General features: G+C 38.5%; 1 protein-coding gene across 6 annotated transcripts in view; it reads right to left on the bottom strand.

Moving 5' to 3' along the window:
• Positions 1 to 15,026, bottom strand: part of csde1 (cold shock domain containing E1, RNA-binding) — an 18,921-nt gene extending 3,895 nt beyond the window's left edge. Inside the window, exons 1-14 of one of the 6 annotated variants that reach the window (XM_016542197.1) lie at positions 14,932 to 15,026; positions 11,649 to 12,406; positions 7,681 to 7,854; positions 6,780 to 6,978; positions 6,174 to 6,340; positions 5,549 to 5,635; positions 3,993 to 4,090; positions 3,822 to 3,903; positions 3,308 to 3,436; positions 2,991 to 3,116; positions 2,664 to 2,879; positions 2,428 to 2,568; positions 1,988 to 2,155; positions 268 to 280 (exon numbers count right to left, since the gene is read on the bottom strand). In XM_016542197.1, coding sequence (XP_016397683.1) covers positions 268 to 280; positions 1,988 to 2,155; positions 2,428 to 2,568; positions 2,664 to 2,879; positions 2,991 to 3,116; positions 3,308 to 3,436; positions 3,822 to 3,903; positions 3,993 to 4,090; positions 5,549 to 5,635; positions 6,174 to 6,340; positions 6,780 to 6,978; positions 7,681 to 7,824 — 1,570 coding nt within the window. In that variant the 5' untranslated portion in view covers positions 7,825 to 7,854; positions 11,649 to 12,406; positions 14,932 to 15,026. Of the gene's footprint in view, positions 1 to 267; positions 281 to 1,987; positions 2,156 to 2,427; positions 2,569 to 2,663; positions 2,880 to 2,990; positions 3,117 to 3,307; positions 3,437 to 3,821; positions 3,904 to 3,992; positions 4,091 to 5,548; positions 5,636 to 6,173; positions 6,341 to 6,779; positions 6,979 to 7,680; positions 7,855 to 9,985; positions 10,263 to 11,648; positions 12,407 to 14,931 lie in introns of those variants that run through there. The other 5 variants (XM_016542198.1, XM_016542193.1, XM_016542195.1 and 2 more) reach the window with 5 other exon arrangements.
• Positions 15,027 to 15,501: the final 475 nt, after the last annotated feature.

The raw sequence follows: 15,501 nt of genomic DNA, 5'->3' as shown, positions 1-15,501 counted from the left end.
ACTTTTCCCTTTAAAAAAAAAAAAAAAAAAAAGAGAAATACGGAGGATTAGACACATCCGTGACTTAATTTAACCAGTCATAAAATGTTTGAATTGGAGGTGAATCAAATAAAAAATAAAACTTTTACTATACTAAAAATTACAGTAAGTAAAATATCATCCTGGGTACTTTAACAATTTGCCTCCAACACGTTAAAGATCATGTTGTCAGAAGTTCTAACAGTCTACACTGTGGAGGAAAGGCAGCATGCAGAAAACAGCAGCCTACCTTGTCTTTTTTCTAATGAAGACGAGCATGGTTCAAATAAAAAAAGGAACAACAAAAAAGACAGAATAGAAGGTCAGACAAAAGATAGTAGCATTTTATAGCACTTCAAAGCCTGCTACTGTATTTTGTGCTTGCGTCAATTAAGAGGGAGACAAGCAGATGCAGGATATAAAAGTTTGGAAAGCAGAATTAAAAACAAAAACACTAAACTCCTCCATTTTCAAAATCTCTCTTTATAATTATGACTAGGCATGGGCCGGTATGAGATTTTGATGGTATGATAACCAAAAACAATAAGCAAAAATATCACGGTTTCACGGTATTGTCGTTACAGCTCTAAAATGTGTTATTTTTAAATGACTGGGTAAAAAAAACACAATATATTTTGTTTTTGAGCAACATACAGAATATTAGGAACAGTATAATTTGTTTATTTTTTCTTTGATTTGTTTCCTAAAAAGAAGAAAAATAAAGACTGACATCTTTATTTAACCTCAATCTGTAATTAGTTATTTAATTTTAGTTAATTACTAAATTTAGTTTATATAATTCATATACATATCATTTATATCATTTCATATCATTTAGTTATATAATTTCATATACATAATTTGATTTAATAATAACCCAATTTGAAGCAAAAACAGAATGTTCTGACTAGCTTTGTGAAATTATACTACATGCCTGAACGAAGCAAACAGCAGATGCTCTGAATGAGATGCAGATTCACTCTCTGACAGCAGGAGGCGCTTCTGGAACACCCATACAGCATTTCCTTGGTTACCGCTGTAAACAAAGCAGCACTGCACTGAAGCACTGCTTTAATATGAACTATACAGAGACGAGATGAAAAGAAAAAAACCACAAACTTTTCTGAAGACAGTCAGTTCCCCTCAGAAACCCCCAATAATTCATATAAACCCCCAAATCAATATTGAGGATTTTCTTCCAATAGTTCGTGCATCATGAACAGAGAGAAAAATACTGTAGCAGGCAGATCACTCCGTGCGTCCGACTTCAGCATCTCTGGCCTGTGTTAACGGGCATTTACAGACTTCATATTTTCACATAAATGACATTTTGGAAAACGATTGCATTGCAACGCAGTTTGTGCAAGTCCAGAACAGAGACGAGTTGCTTGCAATAAGACAAAAAACGGCTGGTTGCCGATAGCGTAAGTTCCAGGGGAAGCTCCTTAGTTTGGCCATCCTACACACACGTGACTGACCACGCTCGCACCAACAGGAGGAGGAGGGTCATGAAAAACAGCACATACTACAATTGGAAACGGAAAATATTAGCGGTTTTGAAACCGTGAAATTTTCAAATCGCGGTATACCTTGAAACCGGTAATCGGCCCATGCCTAATTATGACTGATGGTGCTACACCAAATTTCCACAGATGTGTACTTCAAGGACTCTTAAGAAGAAATACATTAAAATCAACTGCATATACACTACCTTTCAAAAGTTTGGGGTCATTACGATTTTCTTTATTCAGCAAAGACACTAATTTAATCAAATGACAGTAAAAACAAGTTACAAAATATTTATATTTAAAATAAATTCTGTTCTATTGAGCTTTCACAATATTACAGTTTTACTGCGTTTTGGATCAAATAAATGCAGCCTTGGTGAGCATATACTTTTCAAAACCACCTTGCCAACTCCAAACATTTGAACAGTAGTGTAGATTCAGGAAGTCAAGATTTAGTCTACCTTCTCTTTGCCCTTGCTGGGACTGGAGTTCTTGGTGGTGGTAGCAGACATAGCTTCTTTCTCTACCACCCCCACAAAACGCAGCTCAGATTGCGTGTGGAACGACACCGTGCCCTTGGGCAGCTTTTTGATCCGTACGGCATGGTTCCTTTGGGCTGACAGCATGTCCTGAGAGAGGAAAGAGGGGATGTTTTAAAGCTGGTCAATGTAAGACCACAATTACAATTTACATTGGCTTCTGCTTTGTGTACAGTTTAAGCAGTGGACCAATCTGGGTTTTTCAACAGCTGATTCTTATATCCAGTGAACCGGATGACCAACTGATGATGAACGGTCTAATACAGTCCATCACAAAAAAAAAAAAAGAAAGCATTTACATAAACTGAGACAAAAACAGGAACACAGAAGTGGTTCAGGTCTGGTGATATCTGGGAACTCACAGGGACAACAGTGAATTCCACTTCATCAGAAATGTGCAGTTGACTCTCTTCCAGAACCTCGCTGAAATGGAAGAACATTCGGGCATCACGGTCCACACACTTGATGAATCCAAAACCATCACGCATGGCAGCTATCACACCCTGCACATGAAGACAAGGAGAGAGACAAAGCCAACATTAGCAAAAAGTAAAACAGCCTTGCAAGTAACCACAAGGACAAAGCTCTACAGTCGCACCATTTCACGAGTCTCCTTTGTGAAATGGAAGGTGTCAGGGAGGATGTCGATATTTGTCGCTCTCTCCAGTTTGTCTCGACGGTCAGTGGATATATTGAAATGGACATGGTCGCCCTCCAGCAGCGTCACTTTGGCCTTGGTGTCCTTCTCGCCGAACAGCAGCTCTTTGTCAGTGAAATTAATTCTGGCACTGATTCGCCCAGGCAGCGGGTCGTTCTGAGAGAGAGACAGATGGAGTCTTATTCGATTTAACATGCAAGCAGAATCTATATGGTAATGTTATTGAGACAGTCTGGGAAGATTAATGGCAAGAGCTGATTCACAAACCTGATTCTTGGTGGGGACCTTGGGAATAACCTTGGTGACAGTGCCCTCGAAAGTCTCAATACTGATGTCCTCAAATATAACAGTGCCCTGAGGCAACAGTTTCACATCTGTGGCCACTTCCTTGCCCTATGAAACACACACAGAAACAACCTCAATACAGCTGTTTGAAACAGCAATGCATCTCATGAATAGTAATTTCACTGTTTGATAGTAAAATCTTTCGTATCCTATCAGTGAGTATTAGTTACTAACCAAAGACCAATAGAACATCAATACAAATATTTTGCTTTTTAAAAGACATTTCATCAATTGCTCACGTTTCTTTCTTTAATGGTGAATTCCACATCATCTCCAGCTTGTAGAGCCTCCAGATCTCCTTTAAACTCACTGTAGTGGAAGAAGATCTCCTTCACAACATCCCCTCGTTCAATGAATCCAAAGGCCTCCTGCAAGACAATTATAGATTTGAAAAAAGCAAAAATAAATTATATATTTGAAAATATATTTGGGAAAAAAAATTGGCACTCGACTTAAATTCAATATGTAACTTTGAATTTTACAATCAAAATTTGCAGATAAGTTCCGAATTACAAGTTATTGCAATGTTCAAATGCAAAAATTTGAAAAACTGTTTAACATTATGAATATATGTCGCTAAACACACAACTTCCTTTATTGACTATTCTAGCAGAATGTTGAGATAAGAGAAGTCTTTTGCTATTCTCCTTCCCACCAGAGGGCAGGAGATCACTATTCCTTAGTATAGTGTCTACATAAAAACAAAACAAAAAAAACAGCTACTACAAACTCATCTTTGAATAAGATCCTTACCTTGGTAGCACAAACAACTCCCTGACATCTTGACTGTTTCTTCTTTACCAATACAATGTTGTGAGCACTAACAGCACCAGTACTGAAACAAAGATAAACCATTTCAACATCCAAAAAAAAGTTCCTCTTTTGATATTATACCCATTTCAATCAGACATTAAATCCACTTACTGCTTGTTGGTCTCCATGTAAAAACTGACTTTATCTCCAGTATCTAAAGTGACGTTGCCTTCAACATCGTCAGGGATGTAGGTCAAATAAAACACTTCCTGAGAAGATTCAAACCACAAACACATTCAGAAACAGCAACTGGCACAATCAGTGCCATATAATGACAAGTTTATGAACCACAGAACTGTTATTCACTCAGCTTTTCTATTAGTTTGCTAAGTTGTATCTGTCCCAAAATGGTCTCAAAAGGGTGAAACAAGACAAGCAAATGTCTAAAATGTAGAGCTGGGCGATATGGCCAAAAAATTATCTATATATTTTTTTCATATCAGTCGATATCTATAATTATCATGATAAATGTAAACTTTTTATTTTTTTCAAGTTTAAAGGCAGATTTTTGCTCCAATGTGAAAGTTGTAAAAACCAGATGGTTAATTGTGGTTTTCAACTATTCTTTATGGTCAGAACATGACAAACACTTCGTTTTTGAATTCTTTACACTTCTCCAGTCATTTTTCCTTAACAAAATATATATCTTAATAGAAAAAAATAATTTCTTAGCTCTGCATGTTCTAGTAATGAGTGATATTGTTTCAAATCAAGAAACAAGTTTGTGTTGCCTGATAATATTAATTACATTTTAATTAACATTTTATTGTCTCTTAGAAATACACATTTGATAGTAGCTTGAGTTAGGATGCAAATGTAGATTTAGGTTCATTATCAAAATCAGTAATATCTGTAAAAGTGGTAGCAATCTCATTTTAATATGGTGAAACTGAATTATTCTGACCGTTTAAGGTGTTTTTTTTAACCATTGGTCTTCCATAACTGACATTTAGATCATGATAATCACAGTTAAAACCACAAATATAGCACCTCAATACCATGGTAAAAATGTAATATGGCTTGTAGGTATTTATGAGAAACAGTAGTCTAAATACATTTATAAATGCATAAATGCTATAGCTTAATCACAAAAAAATACTGTAATTATATTCCATTACTCCTCCTTCAATATATTTAACACATGTCTACGTTAATAATATAATAAAATTCAACATGAATACCCACATTTCTGACACAATACCATGGTACAGTTTGTGCTACTACAGTAAATCCATGGCAAATGATGGCGATTTGTAGATTAAAAAGTCTTCTGACTGTATCGTTGCGCACAGTGTTTCTGCTTTTTGTCAGCGCTGTTTCATCTGCGTGTAAACAGTCATTTGTGTTCCTCGTTGAATTCAAGCGCTTTACACTGGATCTCACAGCGCTGTTCAGTGTCGCGTCAGCGAATGAACACATCTGCTCTAGTGAAGCTCGCACCGCTGTTTGAACTTTGATCCGAGTGGATAAACGCTCCGAGTGGCGCACTTCAAATGACTAGCGCCCTTTCGTTCAGCCTTTGCCGCATTATAATCAAACATTTATCAAACTCTTGTTATCGTTTATCGAGAAAATCTATATTGTGCGATAAATATCGTTATCGATTTATCGCCCAGCCCTACTAAAATGTATAGGAAACTCTGCAAATGAGAATAAATGACACTCACTCCATTCCTCTCATAACACACACTGCCAGTGGGCACTTGTCCAGGTGCGGACTTCCCGTCCAAGTGAGAAGGGATAGCTGACACTACCTGAAAAAAGGGGACATGCAAATAGACAAGACGGGGTTAGAGGCTGCATTGGTGAGAGACAGGATCAACTAACCATGTTTAAATGCTAAAGAGAAAGTCCCTGAACACAGATGCGCAACATGTTCTGAACTAAAGACAGATTTAAAAAAATCATTAAAAGAAACATTCATATTTGACTTGTACATCTGAGTTCAAGGAACCAGTCAAAAAATTATTAAGTACATGAATGATAGACTTCATATTGAGAACAAATCAAGATTTGTTTCTCTCATAACTGTATATTAAATGAAGATGAAAAGTTCTCCCAACAAGACCACAAAACACAAAGACAATCAAGCTCATTGTGAACCCACATAAAAGCAAAGCATTAGCATCAGGTCGGTCAATAGGATTTCTACGTAACTCTTAATAATAGAAACTAGTGATTTATGCATTTTCCAAGTCAATATGGATTAAAAATGAGCTCGAAAACTCCAACAATGATGGACATTAATGGGACAAGGACAATAAAACACGAAAGTAAAATGTGTTCCTTAACTGGATGAATAAAACCATGCAGCACAGTTAAAGGAGAGGCGTGCAAGTCAGGCCCCACCTGCCCAGAAATTCGCTCTTCTGGCAACATTTCTGCCTTGATTTTTACCAGCTTCACCGCAACTGGTTTGCCAGTGCGTCTATCAGACGACACCTCAAACTCCACATCGTCTGAAAAATGGCAGAACAGACAAAACATGGAAGTCAGTTCCCGCATTAAGATACATGCTAAAAGCAATAAACTAAATATTTACTGCATGTATTTTTTTTACATCAAGGTTCCTATTAGGTCTTGTCATTATTGTGATGTTTTTACTGGTGACTTGTATACTGCAATTAATTTTAATAATTGTTGTATTTCGGCCATAAGCTTCCCTAAAGAAGCACCAACTCTCAAGTATGAGATGGTTAAAGTGGAAATAAGAGTCTCAGCTTTCAGTAGCAAAAAAAGGCATTAGATTGGGTAGGTTTAATTAATTTCCTTGAAACAATTAAAGCAGTGTTTTAGCTATTTGAAATGGCACAATTCAAAATGCTGGTTCAATGACTTGTCTGGATCAGAAACATTCAATTTGTTCCTGCTATTTCCCCCACCTCATTTGGCTCATACCTCCGATCTTTAGCTCTTGCAGGTTGCCGTTGTACTGAGAGCAGTGAAAGAAGAGGCGGGCCTGTCTCTCAGAGCACTGAATGAAGCCATATGATGCTAGCAGCTTTTCAACCACTCCCGTCTCACGAATTCCCATGCCCGTTCCATTGGCAAAGCCACCATGACCATTATTATGCAGCAGACTGGGGTCAAAACTCATCTATGGGAAAATAAGACATAGGATTAAAAGTTAAAAATACACTTGCTCAGTTTTCGACCTTTAGCATTCTCCACACATCCGACTGCTTCACAACAGATCAGAACACAAGTGTGGGAAATGGTAAAATGGGATGAAATAGGATTTTAAATGTTGCAAGTATCTGCAACTACGAAAAAGAACAATTTAAAGAGGGGAACACTGTCCCAGTAATTTGTTGTGGCATGTATGTTTAAGTTTCTCTTCTCCCTTTGGTCAGCTTAAACTAGTTGCCTGATCAAGTAGATCCAAATGACCAGGATAAATCTGCTGTATCTGCACAATACCCAAGAACACAAATGCAAGTATTATCGGTTTCATATTAAACCTAGAAAGTAAAATTAAAATTCATGCTTTTAATCCACTTCACACTGACTTAGTTATATATTAGAGTATACACGCAAACAAAATCGTCAACACATTCAAAGTTAAAACTTGGTCTTTGTGTAGAACTTCACCCATAAATTAAGTGAACTGTACGTGAACGGTTGGGCAAGCATGTGGTGAAAAGTTAGACAATCGAAAACAGATTTTATTGACCCAAAAAACCCTGTATAGCCAAAAGCTTTACAACTCCTAACTTAAAAGCATGCGGTTACAGTGTCAGGTATTATTTGCCAGTGAGGACATCAAGCCGGCACAGACTGTCCCATCATGCCCACTTACGGATCGCTGATATAAGGGGGTCCGCTTTTGCTTTTTGCCCCCTGATGCACGAGAGACATGGCATGAGACTGAAGCGGATCGGGGGATTGGCTGGCTTGAGGTGGAAGGGGTGGGGGCAGCAACAGGGGTATCAGAGGCCTCCATCTTCAGGTGAAGGTAAGGGGTGGTAGGACACTGAAGGCAATAAGGGGAGGAGTGGATATTTAAAAAAAAATAAAAACACTACCTAAATGAAGGATCACCAAACAGGAAGAACCAAGAGATGGCATCAAAAACAACCCTTCTGAGAAGTTCAATTCTGTTAAAAAAAAAACCTCACTGCAAGAAATGAAACATGTCAAAGAGGCCATCACACCACTATAATGATCTACATAGGGTAAAAAAAAAAAGCAGACTGACCAAAACACACTCATGCCTTTCGTTAAGGTTCTAGTAATTACTAGCAGGTAGCTGGGAATATGTAATTTGAAATGCGAAAGAAGAGCTTCCAGGAAGAAATCTAAACAATTGAAAGTATGAAAACCCTAAACCAATCAGATATGTGCCTTTGGGTCAAATGTCCAGAACTGACATTAAAAAAGTTAAAACGGCTGGCAGCTAATTTACAAGAACATTAAAAGCCATAAAAGCAACAAACAATTCTGGCTAAGTAAGTCTAAAAGTAGTGATATGGCAAGTATGCTTGCATTTTCTTTGAATAAAAGCATCCATAGAACGATTAAAGTAACTGACACATGGGAAAGTCAATATACTCAACCAACAAATGACCATATCCATTACAACAGCTGTACTATTTCTACAGTTCACCAATATTATCTTTACACTGTGGTACATTCCAATGTCAGTGCATCACATCATTTAACTTTTACTGCTCTATTCAAGTTGAATCTTACATTTAAGTGATGGGTTGGAATAATTGTGAAATGTTTTGCATTTTGAATTAAAGCATGTGAATGACTGGAATACTTCATTTGCAAACAACCATCTGTGAATCAAATCATTTTATCACAACACACTTAGTGTGAACAGACCTTAAAGCATAGTTCACTAAAAAATGAAAGTTCTGTCTTTGTTTACTCATCCTAATTGTCATTCCAAACCATAAAACTGACTTTCTTTTGAGGAACACACAAGACGACAATGTATGGACAAAAAAAACCCCTTCAAATTATCTTTGTTCCACATAAGGTTTTTTTTGGGTGAACTATTCCCTTTACTCGAATGGCGCTTTTCCACTGCGTGGTACGGCTTGGTTTGCGTTTCCACTGCAGTTTAGTATCGCTTTAGAGTGGGCGGGATTATTCACATGTCGTTATAGTGGCTACTGCCACGACTCCTGAAAAACTTTTTCATTCCGCGTCGCCCCATCAAGCTCTCGCTGGATCCGCTCATCTGCTATCAACGAGAGGAACGTCTGTACTTCCTCAACAGATCAAAGAGAGGAACGTCTGTATTTCCTCAACAGACAGCGAAACAGACACTTTTTGGTTGTTAAAAAAGGTGTGCTCATTCAAAACAGTTGCGCTCGATCCTTCGCTGGCTGTGCTGATTTAAATCTAGCGGTTCTGTTGTGTTTGTGGTGCAAGTTCAGTGACGCAGGTAGTGACGATTCTCTCCGGCCAATCCGTGATAAGCAGAGTTTACACATCACATTTTGGTAACGGTACGGTTCACTTGGAACCTCAACCGAGGTGCTACTAAAAAAAAAGTACCAGGTACCAGTACTGTACCCAGTGGAAAACCCCCCAAAAGTGAACTGTACCGAGCCATACCGTGCCGTACCATGCAGTGGAAAAGCGCCACTATTTCCCACCCTTGCTAGGAGACATGCTCAAGGAAAATCAGAATGTGTTAGTTTGATGAAGCGACTGGGAATGGCACTACTAAACTATGCGATAACAACAAATGGTTAGATGACACAGACTCTGACCAGCCTCGACCACTAGGCCATTACATCGAAACACATACAGGCCTTTACACACCCATAAATGCTTTGATTCACTCAGCGCCAGACAACAAAGCCTAATATCCATTTACTGCCAATCACACATGGTTCAACAGCAGCTGACGGAATAAACAAATCTACGCTCAGCTACTATAGAGGAAATATCATTACTTTGCCTCTCCACCTCTCGTTGCTGCTCGTCCCTATGGCAAGTGATCGAGGCCAGCCTCTAAGCCTGGTGATCAGGATGATGGAGTAAAGGAACAGCTCAGAGAGGGGCGACAGTGGGTGTTTAATGAACGAGTCGAGTTCGGAAGAGTGGGGGACAGTGGGGTGGAAAGCGGATGGCAGGGCACTTACAGATCGGCCGTAGGGTGACAGGCTGAGCCCGACGGGTGAGGTGCTGTTCAGGTCAGCGCTAACGAACGCTGCAGGTGGCGACGCCGGCAAGGTAAACTCGACAAAACCTTTCCAGGGACTACCCATAATTCTCCCATACACAGTGGCCAAATCTACTACACCTGGGATTGATCGGATTAAGCAGTGTTCCGAGTAAAGATTTTATTTTTAAGTCAGCCGTTGTGTTGCAGTTCCTCCCTTCCCTCTCCCCTCTCCTTTTGGTTACACACCCAACAAAACACCTCAGGATTTCTGCAAAGGTGAAGAAAGGAGGGAAGGGGTGGTGAAAAACTGAGGGAGAGGCAACAAGAACAACCAGTGAACAAAGCAGCACAGTAAGGTCAGTCGAGGGCTGTGGGTGTGTTGGGGTGAGGACCCTACAGACAACATGCAAGTGTGCCTCATCTGCACACAAAGTTGGGTCAAGGACTACTAAATTCTTCTCAGCAGGCTTAAGTAATTATGACCCCTTTCTCTCAGGAAAACACATCTGGACTAGTGCAAAGCGTGCTAAAGAGCAACTACAATTCCGTCATGAGGTCACAAACTTGATCAAGTTAAATTTTCCTTCTGCTACATCAAATTAAAGTTCTGTACTTGAGTAAACAATGAGTGAATTAAAGTGGTGCTAGATATCAATATTCACATTTTGAAAACAACAAACAAGAAAATATAAGGGGGAAAAAACTACAGAACATTCATCAAAATTTAAAAATTGAAAGGGATAGTTCACACCAAATTGTCATTTACTCACTCGTCATTCCAAATCCACAAGACTTTTAATCATTTTAGGAAAACAAATCATAGATATTTATTCTCACATCCTTTTTGTCCATCCACTGATAAAAAAAAAAAGGATTTCTCTGGTTTATTGTATCTTCAGTGTTTTAAAGATGAAAAAAGTCTTATCGGTTTGGAACGACATGAGGGCGAAAAATTAATTCTCATTTTTGGGTGAACATCCCTTTCGTTCTCAATTGTTCTTAACTTAGTTCAATATATAGTAACAATATAACTCAGTTATATTGAGCATGATAATATGAATGATCTTTGTTCCAAAACCTACTGAGCTGACTACAAATGCAGCATTCTAATGAATCACGTCAAGGAGAGGAGAAAAAAAAATCCATCCAAGAAAGAGGAATGTCAATTACAATACATACTTTAACTTTTTCAGTTACATATTTATAATGTTACAAAAGATTTCTATTTCAGATAAATAGTGTTCATATCGATATCGGAATTATATCGTATCGACCGAAATTAAGAAATATATCGTGATATCAATTTTGGCCATATCGTCCAGCCACTACATTTTATCTAATATTTCTGTTTAATATAGCTTACATATTAGCACTGCTAGCTAACTTCACAAGATGCTAATGCTAAACTCATTCCATTTCAGTTAGGATGCTATTTTAGAAGGTGGCTCACTAGTTTTTGGAACAGAGCAACACGATTTCAGCCTTTTTAGATTTAAATGAAGAAACTGCGCAATAAACAGCATGGACAACTGGCCTGTTTTGGCACACTGCATATTATAAATGAATAACAAGCCAGACAAATCAGGATTATTTATTAAATTAAGGGGGAAAAAATGGGGACAGTGTCTGGCATGGCTTACCTTGTTCTGTTGTCTTGGAAGGCTGTAATGATTTGGACCAATCAATCACTTAATCGATGCTTCAGACTTGGCTCACACAAGCGCACACGCACACACACTTGTAAGGTTTGCCTCTCTGGCACACGTTCTAATTACAAAAAGTTGCAAAAATAAAGGACAAAAAGCAAAACAAAAAATAAAAAAATTTCAAACAAAAAGGCGTACAAACACTGCTTTTGAAAAATAGTGAACAGAAATACAAGAGAAAGACTGGGGGAACGGAGGGGGAAAAAGATCAGGGAGGGATTCGGTCTGCAATTGACAGAAAGAAAAAGGTAAAAACTGAAAAGACTAGCAGACAGCAGCCCTCTCCGCACCCCAGAGGAGGACGAGGTGCGGGGAGGATGAGGAGGGCTTGGTGCAGCGTTGGGACGTGTGCTTTTTCAAAGCTGTTGAGTAGGCACAAACTTCTTGTCTCAGATCAGGTCTCGCCTTCGCTGTTAACGTTGATGGTTGGTTGCTACGCTCGTTGCGGCCTGGTTCTGTTTCTTAAATCTTTGGTTTGCTCATTTGGTTGTGTCGTTTTGCTTTAGTTTTTCTCGTTTGTAGCAGTGCAGTTCTTCGTCTTGGTCTTTGTCTTCAGAGTTGTTGTACCACTGGGTCGTTTTGGGGATGTTCGTTATGTTTTCGTTTTCCTTGGCGTTTCTTCTGACTGAACGATGATCTGAACTTGAAGTAGGTTTCAGATGGTACAAAAATCAATTCGGTTTCACTTCATACTGTTTGGGAGAAGGAAAAAACAAAAAGGATATTAGATCACACAGATAAGTTACACATTAAATGCATTTACTTCAACAAAAAAGTATATTAATCTATTTCAAGTCCAGTTTATTAAACTAACCCCCCCCCCACACACACACACACACCAATATAAGAGTTAACAATTAATCCCATTAGCCACATTCATTTATTGTGGGTTAAAACACCATGTTACTCTCCTGTTGATACACAGGCCTAAAAATAAAGTTTCCTTAGCAGCCTCGCGTACAGAAGAGCAGCTGACTGAACACAAACATCAACAAGTCTCAGCGTGAACCAGCAGTTGGCTAAGTATTTATGGAATATTCAATTCAAGCGGTCAACAACTGCAGATATCCAGCATGCCAATCATTCAGTTCCCTCCAGTCTATTACACATGAGATGGGAGGATCAAAAAGCTTGATATATAGGCCAGTTCGTTACTTGCTCTGATGGACCAAGCACAGACTTAAAATGGATGGAGACAATCTCTTACTAACCAGCCAATTTCATTTCACAAGTCGCAAGATTTTAGTCGCCCAGAGTAAGATTTAGTCGCATATGCGAGTGATTTACTCGCAATGTAGAGGGTTGGATGGGGACTTGGTTGTTAACTGGATTGTTAACTGGATTTGGAGATGTGCGTTGCATCCAGAAGTGGTGCAAAAAACAGACAGGGTGAATTTTCAGTTCATGTTGACTTAAAAAAAAATTTAAAAAAAAGTGTGGAGAACAGGACAACTTCTGTCTATGACCTCTAAGTCAGAAAACAAACAGTACCAGATAAACCTTGAGAGCACATTGTGTGCCTTGCTTATTTACAACCTCATGGTTTCAGTGAGAATTAAAGGGATAATTCAACCAAAAAATGTGTTACATTTATGACAATAGTATGTTTTATGGAAGTAATACCAAACAGATTTTTTTAACAGAATGAAGGTCTTAATCCTAACCGTCAATGAGATAGTATGAATTAATTCGCAAAAATGAAAAAATTTACACCTATCGCCATTTCTAGCCACTGGGGGACCATAGGCAGGCTAGGGGAACTCATATTAATGTTAAAAAACCTCATAAAGTGACATTTTCATGCCATGGGACCTTTAATACAAACTGCCATGAAGGTGTAATGGAATTTTCATCTTTGGCTAAACTAACCGATTGAAAATGGGATAAAACTGGATAAAAACATTTCTTATTGTAAATATATAACATGAACGGAAGAGCTGTGGAAAAACAAGTGATCTGATCCCGCCTACAGCGCACAAGTTTGTAGACCTAAGCGCTTGACGTCGACACCCCCGAGCGCATGCTGCTCAGCTGCGCTTGACAGCGGCTCAAATATACAAATCACAAACCGCAAAGTATATTAAGACCACTGTTCTTCGTTCACTAGTTACGTTTTGTTAAAAAGCGAAACTGTAGATTTCTACAGCATACATAAATGACAAAATGGGGACATGAAACTAAGTGACGCAAGCAGCGCTTGAGCAACAGCTGGAGCTCATCCAGAGACAAAATCACTAGCAATGCCTTTTCAGACAAGACAACTCCGACACATGCTACTCCTGAGCATATTAGAAAACGTACTGGAAGGAAGAATCCCAACAAATGGTTAAAAGTAGAATCTAGGGCGTTTCAAATCCAAATGAGAGAAAACGACCGTTTTGACCAAAGTATTTTCATCAGTTGTTTAATCTCAACTGGAAAATCGTGGAAATGGCTTTCGTAGGAAATATATATATATATATATATATATTTTTTTTTTTTACCAAAATTGCTCTTACAAAAAACAATGTATTTTGTGAGAGAAAATTCTGTAGCAGTGTTTAAGCTGAAACATTTGTATTCACTACAAAATTACTTTTTTTATTGATTTTAAATAACGTACTTTCGCAGGCGTGCAAAATTAACGTTACCATAATTTCCAAATTCCATTATATTTCCAGGTTATTATGACCATGGGAAAACCGGTTTTAGTAAGAACTCGTTTGGAAAACAAGTAAACTATTTTCCTGTCCTGAGAAAACAGGGTTTAGTTGTTTAACTCAATTTACTATGCGTCGATAAAACGGGATAGACAGTGATCCAGCCGGGCTTAAAATAAATCACTCAGCCCGACAACAAAGGCACACGGCGGCGGCTGTCGGGTCACGTTGGGCCGCCGCTGCCGCGCTGGAGCCTCGACTGGGCGCTTCATTTCTTGTTAAGTGACCTTTACAAAATATCTCCCATGACGGATGTGTCAGATTAATAAGTTAGTTTATTATTGTTTAAAACGACTCTTCGCTAGTAACAGTGCTTTAAGCGCTGGCTAACATGCTAAACCGCTAGAGCACACGCAGAGGAAACACTGCCCCCACCCTAAACCGTTTAACTGTTCAAAAACAAGCAGGAATACTCAGAGAGTGGTATAAACGCAAACGTCGGAGGCTTAAACGTTCATATAGCCGTGTAAGAGTTATGTGGCATCACAAAATTGAATAAATATAAAAGAAAAACTCACCCCAACAGCTTTCAGCACTGTCACCAGCGCCGCCATAAGCAGCACGGCACATTACGTAGTGAGGAGCGGTGCGAACTCTCGCGATATTATAACAGTACCATGTTAACTGTGGGGCGACACGCCACTGAGTCAGAGGTCACAATTAAGTAACTAATTTACGTTACTCTGTAAAGTACAGCTAACTTTCCTCTATATTTCCACGGTGTTAAATGTTATTTTAGATACTGTCATGAGTCATGACACTATGCTTGTACTATTTTTCTTACATGTACCTTGTTAGTACATGGTAGTTTTAAACTTATGAGACCCATAAAACCATGGGTTTCCACAATACCTGTACATTTATCAAAATATGGTATTACCACATGGCTGATCACCGTAAGTAATAAGTGTCTTTCGATAAAAGTGACCATCTAATATCAGAGAACAAAGTTACAAAGTATGATCTGTGCTCTTGAGTAATGCACTTACCTATAATTCGAGAAAAATAGTCTTGGTGGCAAATTTTATTAGAAAATAATAAATATTATTGTCAGACTTAATCAATAGCTTTTGATAAAAATATGAAAC

The sequence above is a fragment of the Sinocyclocheilus rhinocerous genome, unplaced genomic scaffold, assembly GCF_001515625.1.
Source record: "Sinocyclocheilus rhinocerous isolate Xijiao unplaced genomic scaffold, SAMN03320098_v1.1 scaffold1600, whole genome shotgun sequence".
NCBI lineage: Eukaryota > Metazoa > Chordata > Actinopteri > Cypriniformes > Cyprinidae > Sinocyclocheilus > Sinocyclocheilus rhinocerous.
The sequence above is the reverse complement of the archived record's forward strand: the minus strand, read 5'-3'. Positions and strand labels throughout refer to the sequence as shown.